This window comes from Mobula birostris, chromosome 13, assembly GCF_030028105.1.
Source record: "Mobula birostris isolate sMobBir1 chromosome 13, sMobBir1.hap1, whole genome shotgun sequence".
In the NCBI taxonomy this organism is placed as follows: domain Eukaryota; kingdom Metazoa; phylum Chordata; class Chondrichthyes; order Myliobatiformes; family Myliobatidae; genus Mobula; species Mobula birostris.
The window spans coordinates 106,400,482-106,409,832 of record NC_092382.1 but is presented as its reverse complement, the minus strand read 5'-3'; the positions used below and the strand labels follow the sequence as shown (position 1 = coordinate 106,409,832).

General features: G+C 49.9%; 1 protein-coding gene across 2 annotated transcripts; it reads left to right on the top strand.

Moving 5' to 3' along the window:
* The first annotated feature begins 1,880 nt into the window (after positions 1-1,880).
* LOC140207792 (asialoglycoprotein receptor 2-like) lies at positions 1,881-6,296 on the top strand. 2 transcript variants are annotated; one of them, XM_072276356.1, is made up of 5 exons: positions 1,881-1,959; positions 2,451-2,768; positions 4,015-4,157; positions 4,626-4,690; positions 5,178-6,296. In XM_072276356.1, the coding sequence occupies exons 1-5, from the start codon at positions 1,917-1,919 to the stop codon at positions 5,374-5,376; spliced, it is 768 nt and encodes a 255-aa protein (XP_072132457.1). In that variant the 5' UTR covers positions 1,881-1,916; the 3' UTR covers positions 5,377-6,296. The 2 variants fall into 2 exon arrangements, with proteins under 2 accessions (XP_072132457.1, XP_072132456.1); XM_072276355.1 differs by having other exon boundaries at positions 1,902-1,959; positions 5,206-6,296.
* Positions 6,297-9,351: the final 3,055 nt, after the last annotated feature.

Here is a 9,351-nt window from a genome sequence, read left to right as displayed (position 1 = left end):
AAGTTCAGTCATCCTATTTTCATAAGGTAGGCCCTCCAATCCAGGCAGTATCTTTGTAAATCTCCTCTGCACTCTCTCTATAGTATCCACATCCTTCCTGTAGTGAGGTGAGCACAGCTGAACACAGTACTCCAAATGGAGTCTGATCAGGGTCTTAAATAGCTGTAACTCGGCTGAAGCACAGCTTCTGTCGCCCTGGTATCAGACGATCACCTATTACGATATCAGAATCTCTTCACCTCTTGGTGTGGGTACGTGTCACCCTTGTACCTTATTGCCTTCCTGCAGTGCACCTTCTCTGAAACTGTGACACTTTAGTTTGCATCGTGTTATTGACTTACCTTGTTCTACTACTTTCTGAATCTCTGGATGTAACGAGGACCTCTCCAGTTGGTGACAATTTCAAATGCTAAGAGAGAGCACACTATTAAAGCCAAGACTGTAAACAGTGTTGATTAGCAGAGGGATCTTGCGGTCGAATGCTATTGCTCATGGTCAGGCTTTCTGATAGGGTGAAGAAGGCGTCTATCATGATTGCCATTGTTCGTCCGGATAATGAGTTCAAAAGTCAGGGAGTTACGTTGCAACTTTATGAAAATCACTGGTCGGGTTGCATCAGGCGTATTGAAAAGGTTCTGCTCACCCAACGGTAGGAAGGATGTCAAGTGCTTGGATAGTCTCTGTAGAGTGTTTAAAAGTGTGCGCCAGGTTTCGATGACGTGTGTTACAAGGAGAGGAAGCTGAGGGGAGATCTGATAATGGGTTATAAGATTATAGACAGAGTAGACATTCAGTTACCTTTTATTTCCAGAGATATAATATCAAAGAGTAGCGGGAATGCATTTGGGACAACATTGTGCGCCGAATTATCTCATGCTGTACTGTTGGTCTTTATGTGACAAAAACAAAACACTTTACTGAATCTAGGATGCTGGATGTCCTGAACACACAGGTTTTCATCCTAGTCTTTGCCGCAGACAGCAGAGATCTCAGTGCGGATCGGTACATAACACCATCAGTCACGGACTGCGAACTGGCAACCGGCACATGTCTAAATTAGCACGAGCTAATTCTTAACGCAAATTCCCAAATAACCGCGAATTCCGGTCATCGCAATCTTGCGAATGAAACTCCCATGAGAGGGATATTGACAAAGGCTTGTCTAATCTCAACTTTTCAACATCCCATTGACCTGCGCGTTTAACACTCGATCCCTTTCTCCGTCGACAATTAAGTATATCGCAGTTAATGTGTCCAGTTCCTTCGCAAAATTGACTTCCCAGAACCTACCCGGATTTAATCCCATCAGCAAATTCTCCACCGATCTACAGCTGATCCGCTACCCACTAAAACAATCCCGGTTGTATATGTAAAACATATTCGACCTTGAATTTCATTTTTTCCCCAAAACAAATATTTAGATGTATTTATTTACTGAAAAACTGTGCGGACAGGCCCTTCCAGGCTTTCAGACCGCGATGCCCAGCAATTCCCCAATCCCGGCCTAGACACTGTACATTTTACAGTGACCAATTATCTTACAACTGGTCTGTCTACTGACTATGGGAGCAACCTGGTGCACCTGCCGGTCACGGGGACGAAGTGCAATCTCCTTGCGGCAGCTGCGGGAATTGAACCTGGGTCTCTGGTACTGTAACGCGTCGTGCGAACCACTCCCTTACCGTACGGCTCTTGCAAGCAGCCACTAAACATCCTCGTAAATCTCGTCTTCACTCTTACCAGATCAATGGAATCAGTCAGACATGAGGCATGGTGGGTGGAAATAAGCTACCCTGCGGGTCATGGTTGAATTCACGCACACGTTGAATGGATTCTCCACAGATGCGCATAAACAGGAGCCGAGCGAGAACATCGGAAATAGATGGCACTGTAAGATCTGTCTACTTTGCCTTATTATGTTCGTCCTCGTCGCGATAGTGGTCGGGCTCTCGATTTATGGTGAGTCGAAGGAGCTCCGGGTGGAGTCGGACCGTAAAGGGATTGTAATGAAAAGTTGTCGTAAAACCTCGTGACACTGACACGACGATCAACGTGACATCGAAACGCTCTCACTGTGACACCAACACACCTCTCACCGTAACTCCGATACACACCTCTCCGTGACACCCACACTCCCTCACACTGCGACATCGGCGCTCCCAACACCGTGATACCGAAGCAGCAAACACCTTGACACCAACACAGCTCTCCAGGAGATACCTGCACGCCCCTCACCATGACAACGTGACAGTAACGCTCCCACTCCCCTCACAGTGACACCGTCACGTCACGCACCGTCAAACTGTCCAGCCCACACGTGAAAACTACGCTGCCCGCACCGTGACACCGATACAGCCTACACCGTGATACTGATATTCCCTTCACCGTGACACCGACACATCTCACACCGTGACACTGACAGCGGCGTCACCTGACAACAACATTCTCAGTGTTACAGCTTCGTCAGTTACTGATCACTGGCGACCGAAACTACCGGAGACTTTGGGAACAATATCAGGAGATGAACAGGACCCAGGTCCAATATCAACTAAAAGTCCATGAGTTGAACTCAACCCTTGAATCCAGGATCTCAGAGTATCCCCGCATCTCCATACTAGAGAAGAACATAACTGTCCTGAACTCGGACCTCTCTGCTCTGAATCGAGAGCACACCAATCTCCGTCATCAATTCAATCACATCGACATGAAATACAGGACCATCACCGAAAGCCAGGCTCAGATTTGTCAATACCTCACCAGGAGAAGAGGTGAGACAACATACACCGCTTCTCCGGCTGCTCATCACACAGGAGAGAGATATGGGTAGACGGTGGAGCTGGAGAGTTTAACTCTATGTCTGACAGCGGGAGTGTGTAATGGGGCGGTGGTGGGAGGGAGATTCACTCTGTGTCTGACCCCGGGAGTGTGTGATGGGACGGTGTGCAGTGAGATTCACTCTGTGTCTGACCGCGGGAGTGTGTGATGGGACGGTGTGCAGTGAGATTCATTCTGTGTCTGACCCCGGGCGTGTGTGATAGGGCGGTGTGGAGGGAGATTCTCAGTGTGTCGGCCTCGGGAGTGTGTGGTGGGGCGTGTAGAGTGAGATTCACTCAGTGTCTGACGCCGAGAGTGTGTGATAGGGCGGTGTGGAGGGGGATTCACTCTGTTTCTGACCACGAAAGTGTGGAGGGAGATTCTCAGTGTGTCTGACCCCGGGATTGTGTGATGGGACGGTGTGGAGGGAGATTCACTCTGTGTCTGACCCCGGGAGTCTGTGATAGGACGGTGTGGAGGGAGATTCACTCTGTGTGTCTAACACTGGAAGTGTGTGACGGGACGGTATGGAGGGAGATTCACTCTGTGTGTCTAACACTGGAAGTGTGTGATGGGACGGTATGGAGGGAGATTCACCCTGTGTCTGACCCCGGGAGTGTGTGATGGGACGGTGTGGAGGGAGATTCACTCTATGTCTGACCCCGGGAGTCTGTGATGGGACGGTATGGAGGGAGATTCACTCTGTGTCTGACCCCAGGAGTGTGTGACGGGACGGTGCGGAGGGAGATTCACTCTGTGTCTGACCCCGGGAGTGTGTGATGGGACGGTGTGGAGGGAGATTCACTCTGTGTCTGACCCCGGGAGTCTGTGACGGGACGGTATGGAGGGAGATTCACTCTGTGTGTCTGACCCCGGGAGTGTGTGATGGGACGGTGTGGAGGGAGATTCACTCTGTGTCTGACCCCGGGAGTGTGTGATGGGATGGTGCGGAGGGAGATTCACTCTGTGTGTCTGACCCCGGGAGTGTGTGATGGGACGGTGCGGAGGGAGATTCACTCTGTGTCTGACCCCGGGAGTGTGTGATGGGACGGTGTGGAGGGAGATTCACTCTGTGTGTCTGACCCCGGGAGTGTGTGATGGGACGGTATGGAGGGAGATTCACTCTGTGTGTCTGACCCCGGGAGTGTGTGATGGGACGGTGTGGCAGGTGATTCACTTTTTCTGGTTCCTGATGTGCAGAGCAAACGTGTTCCCAGCACTGGATGAGAACTGAAGACCGCTGTTATTTCATATCCACGTTGGAAACATCTTACGATGAAGCGAAGGAAGGTTGTTCAAACTTTGATGGAAGGCTGCTGGAAATCAATTCAAAACGAGAGGAGGTATGTGTCACACCGAGGGAGGAAATATTTACAATCAGAAATTTCCGGGGTCATACACAGAGTGAAGTTCCCTCCACACCGTTCCATCGCACACTCCCGGTATCAGGCACAGAGTGAAGATCTCTCCACACCTTCCCATCACACACTCCCGGTATCAGACACGGATAGGAAATCCTCGAACAATTTCCAATCACACACTCCCAGGGTCAGACGCAGAGGGAAGCCCGCTATACACCGTCCCATCCACTAGATACTCCTGGGGTCAGACACTGGATAATTCCCTCTCCGTCTCAATCGTTCACATGCTCCCGCGGTAAGGCATTGAGAGAGACGCCACACATTCCCTAGGCCCATTTGTATTCAGTCGGAACCCAAACACACTGCTGCTACAGAGAAACCTTTTCATTAGCAGCGAAACCTTTCCCAGGGCGTTACATGCACATTAATCAAAGGGATTTATTTTCTCAGGATTTTGTTTCCATCTCTATCGGCCATGCAGACAGAACTTACTGGATCGGAAAATGCAGAGATGGGTGAGGTTTGCACTGTTACAGGTCGGTGGTGTGGGAGTGACACGAGGCCGTGGGGAGTGAGTCGGACAGTGGGATTAGTTTATTGACTGATGGAGGGTTGTTGGGAGAGGGTGGTTCAGTGAGATTAATTTGGGAGCTAACTCGGGATTGTAGAAGATAGTGGTGCTGTTGGATTTGTACGGCAATGTACTCCGGGCTGTGGGGAGAGCGCGGTATCATGAGATTACTATAGAGGCTGGCAAGGGGTTGTGGAGAAAGCACAGAACAGTGGAATTAGTGGAATGCACTGCCTGAGTCAGTGGTGGAGGCAGATACACTAATGAAGTTTAAGACACTACTGGACAAATATACGGAGGAATTTAAGTTGGGAGGTTATATGGGATGCAGGGTTTGAGGGTCGACAGAACATTGTGGGCCGAAGGGTCTGTACTGTGCTGTATTCTTCTATGTTCTATGTTCTATGAAATTGTTTAACTCTCTTTGATAGGATTTTTTCCTCTTATCTACTGTACAAGACATACTATGGATCCCCCACCTGCATTAAGTGCGACTCGGACTCACAGAGCTACAGTTGTAACAGGAAACAGAGATTCATCTGCGAGAAGTCTGCACATTTATACCCGGATATTCCTGAAGAGATCCAAAGTCTCTGTCAACACCCCGTGGGACCGACTTCAATCAAATGACAACACCCCACTCCTCCCCATTCAATCTACCCCTCTCTCACCTCCCCATCCTTTTATCCCTTCCCAGCCTCTCTGCCCTAACACTTACCCCATTCTCCTCCTTTACTCTCATCCCCATTCTCCCCCACTACTCCCTCTCCCACCATCCGAACTACTCTTCTTTCCTCTCGGCCCCGCTCTCCCCATCTCCGCCACCCACATTTACTCCCCCTTTCCAACCCTCTTCACCCTCTGCCCTTCTAATCCCCAACTCATTCCGCTTCTCTTCTTTCCTCTCCTCCACGGACCTCATTTTCTGCCTCCCCTCTCTGGTTCCCTCCACCAACTCTCGCTTCAATTCTGTACGCACTGGCCCTCAGTTCACCAACAAAGAGGAAAAGTCTGTGCACATTCACCCTGTCTGTGCCTCTCCTGGCTTCATACCTACGCTCCAAGGAACAAATCCTCATCCTTCTTGCCTTCTCTCCATAACTCAGACCCTCGAGTCCCGGCAACATCCTCGTAAATCTCCCTCTGCGCTCTTTCCAGTTCAGTGACATCTTTCCTACAGCAGCGCGACCAGAACTGAACACCAAACTCCCAGCGCGGCCTCACCGACCTTTTGTACAACCACAACGTGGCTTCAGCGCGGTACAAAGATATAAAATTCACGACAATTGGGAAAATTAATAAATACTGCAAAAAGGTGAATACCGAGGGAGTGTTTAAGTGTTCAGGGAGCGTTCGCTATCTGATATCGGAGGGAAGCAACTGCTTGTAAATTGTCGTGTTTCCTGGCTCCTGTACCCCTCCCCGATGGTACCGATGAGCACAGGGCATTTCCCGGCGGGAGAGGGCCCTCGCTGATGGATGCGGTCTTCCCGAGGCATTCCTTCTTGAACATGTCCTCGATGGAGGAGACGGTTGTACCCGTGATGGAGCTGGCTGAGTCTAGAACCTTCTGTGGTCCATGGCGACCCTCTGCGTTGCAGCCTCCACACCAGGCGACCATGCGACAAGCCAGAATGCTCGACACCGTACATCCCTAGAAATGTGCGAGTCTGGTTTTGATGTTAAATCCACTATCTTTATTAGTAACTACTTATAATATAGTAACTTAATCAAGATAAACAAAAGTTAACCGTGTTATGTGTAGATATGTGCGTAAATGTAACTATTAAGCTGCGGTGGGGAGGCTTAGCATCTTGAGATGGAAAAGCAGGAATGTTCAGTAATCCACGAAATAAATTATGGGGGGGAGTTTTGTAATCCAATGTAAAACGTAGAGGGAAAGGGTCAGTACAAATATTCCACAGATATCACGCTGGTAAAACGAGATAACAGTGTCATTCCAAATGCACATACGAATTATCACCGAAAGTGACCTTTTCACGGGAATATCGTCTTGCAGAGGTTATCACACAGCATACCCAGGCAAGGGCTACAAAAGTGGTCCTACCGGATACCCCAAAATCCACTTCTATGGATTGTACAAAGTGACAGTCACACATTCGTTGTGTGCCGTGTTCCGATGTTTAGAACACACTTCTGGGCACAGGAGATTTCCCAACCTCAGCTGCGACAAACTGAGGCTGCCGGCTTCCCCAGCCTTTCCCTCTCTCTACTGCGACTGAAGGTCTCTCTCTCAATCTCACTGTGTTTAATCTGCACAAACCATGGCAGCCAGTGACTGACGTCATAAACCCGCCTCCCACGGGCGATCTTAAAGCGACAGTCCACAGTAAACGAAACCTGCGGGTTCGTAACCACACCGACCCACTACACACTCCCGTGGTCAGACACAGAATGATGCTCTCTCCACACCGTCCCACCACACACTCCCGGGGTCATACACAGAGTGAACTTCCTTCTCCACCGTCCCATCACACCCCCCGGAGTCAGACACAGAGCGAATCTCCCTCCACACCGTCCAATCACACACTCCCGGGGTCAGGCACAGCGTGCAGCTCGCTCCTCACCGTCCCACCACACGCTACCGGTCTGACGCAGAGTGAAACTTCATCCACCCCGCCTCATCACACAGTCCCGAGGTCAGACACAGAATTAAGCTACCTCCATACCGTTTTATCACACAGTTAGGTGGTCAGACACAGAGTGAAGCTCCCTCCGCACCGACCCTTCACACACTCCTGATGTAGTAATCCGAGAGAAGCTCCGTGGATAGTTTTCCATTCTAGGCATTAATCAAAGGAATTTAATTTCACATAGTTTTGTTAGCACTCTAATGTCACCCGTATCCCCGCATACTGAATTGGAAAATGCAAAAAAGGGTAAGGTTTGGACTGATCTGTGTGGTGAGAATTAGGGGATGACACGGTACTGTCGGTAGAAAATTGGATTAGTTTACGGACTGAAATATGTTTGTGGGCAGAAGGGGGCCCTGGGACTGTTTGAAGTCGGTACGAGGTTGTCGGGAGTTGATGGCTCAATGGGAATATTTTGGGGAAGGGTAGAGGAAGTGTAGGGCAGTGGGAATATCCTGAGGTCTGGCAGGAAATCTGGGGAGAGATCAGTACCCTACGATTATTTTTTTCTGACTGACGCAGGGCTGAGGGAATGCAACATGCAGCGGAATTCCTTCAGAGAGTGGCACGAAGTTAAGGGAAGATGGAGGGAACGTGGAACTCAACTGATTTGTGAGAAAAAAAAATGGGCGGCGGGCTTACCTTGGTAACTGACAGAGATCTAAGGGGAGAGAGTGGGAGAAATGAATTGGTTTGGAGACTGTGCGCCAAGATTGGGTCAGTGGGAATAGTTTGCGGACTGAAGCAGGCAAGTGGGAGCGCGTTTGCAAGTGGTACAAATTACCCAATTCTCCTCCTCTACTGGCATCCCCATTCTCCCCCGCTACTCTCGCTTTCCCAATCTGGCCTACTCTTCTCCCCTCCCTGCCCCGCACTCCCCTCTCCCCCCCATTTATTCCCCCTTTCCACCCCTCTTCTCTCTCTGCCCTTCTTCTCCCCAACTCATCCCGCTTCTCCCCCTTCCTCTCCCCCTCGGACTCCATTCTCTGCCTCTCCTCTCTCGGTTCCCTCCACCCACTCTCGCCTCAGTTCTGTGCACACTGTCCCTCAGTTCACCAACCCGGGGGAAAAAGACTGTGCACATTTACCCAATCTGTGCCTCTCCTGGCTTCATACCTACGCTCCAAGGAACAAAGTCCCACCCTTCTTGCTTTCTCTCCAGAACTCAGAGCGACCAGAACTGAACACCGTACTCCCAGCGCGGCCTCACCGACCTTATGTAAAACCAGAACGTGTCTCAGTACGGTGCAAACATGTAAAATTGACGACAGTTGGGAAAATTAATAAATACTGCAAAAAAGATGAATACGGAGGGAGTGTTTAAGTGTTCAGGGAGCGTTCGCAATCTTACGGCGGAGGGGAAGTAACTGCTTGCAAATTGTTGAGTTCCCCGACTCCTGCACCCCCTCCCCGATGGTCCCGATGAGCACAGGGCATTTCCCAGCGGGAGAGGGCCCTCGCTGATGGATGCGGTCTTCCCGAGGCATTCCTTCTTGAACATGTCCTCGATGGAGGAGGGGGTTGTGCCCGTGATGGAGCTGGCTGAGTCTAGAACCTTCTATGGTCCATGGCGACCCTCTGCGTTGCAGCCTCCACACCAGGCGGCCATGCGACAAGACAGAATGATCGACACCCACCGTACATCCCTATATATGTGCGAGTCTGGTTTTGATGTTAAAACCACTATCTTTATTAGTAACCACGTATAACATAGTAACTTTAACAAGATGAACAAAAGTTAACGGTTTTATGTGTAGATGTGTGTGTAAATATAACTATTGAGCTTGGAAAGGGGTGGGGCGGGGGAAGTTTTAGCGTCTTGAGATGGTAAAGCAGGAATATTCAGTAATCTACGAAATAAATCATGGGAGAGAGACATTTGTAATCCAAGGTAAAACGTAGAGAAAAGTTAAGTACAAAATATTCCACAGGATCACGCTGGTAAAACGAG

What these genes read in the sequence shown, in the direction of transcription:
- LOC140207792 (XM_072276355.1), top strand. Translation starts at nt 1,917, where the DNA reads ATGTTCGTCCTCGTCGCGATAGTGGTCGGGCTCTCGATTTATG. An exon ending in GGTCGGGCTCTCGATTTATG is followed by an intron (nt 1,960 to 2,450) that starts GTGAGTCGAAGG and finishes CAACATTCTCAG; the next exon opens with TGTTACAGCTTCGTCAGTTA. An exon ending in ATACCTCACCAGGAGAAGAG is followed by an intron (nt 2,769 to 4,014) that starts GTGAGACAACAT and finishes CCTGATGTGCAG; the next exon opens with AGCAAACGTGTTCCCAGCAC.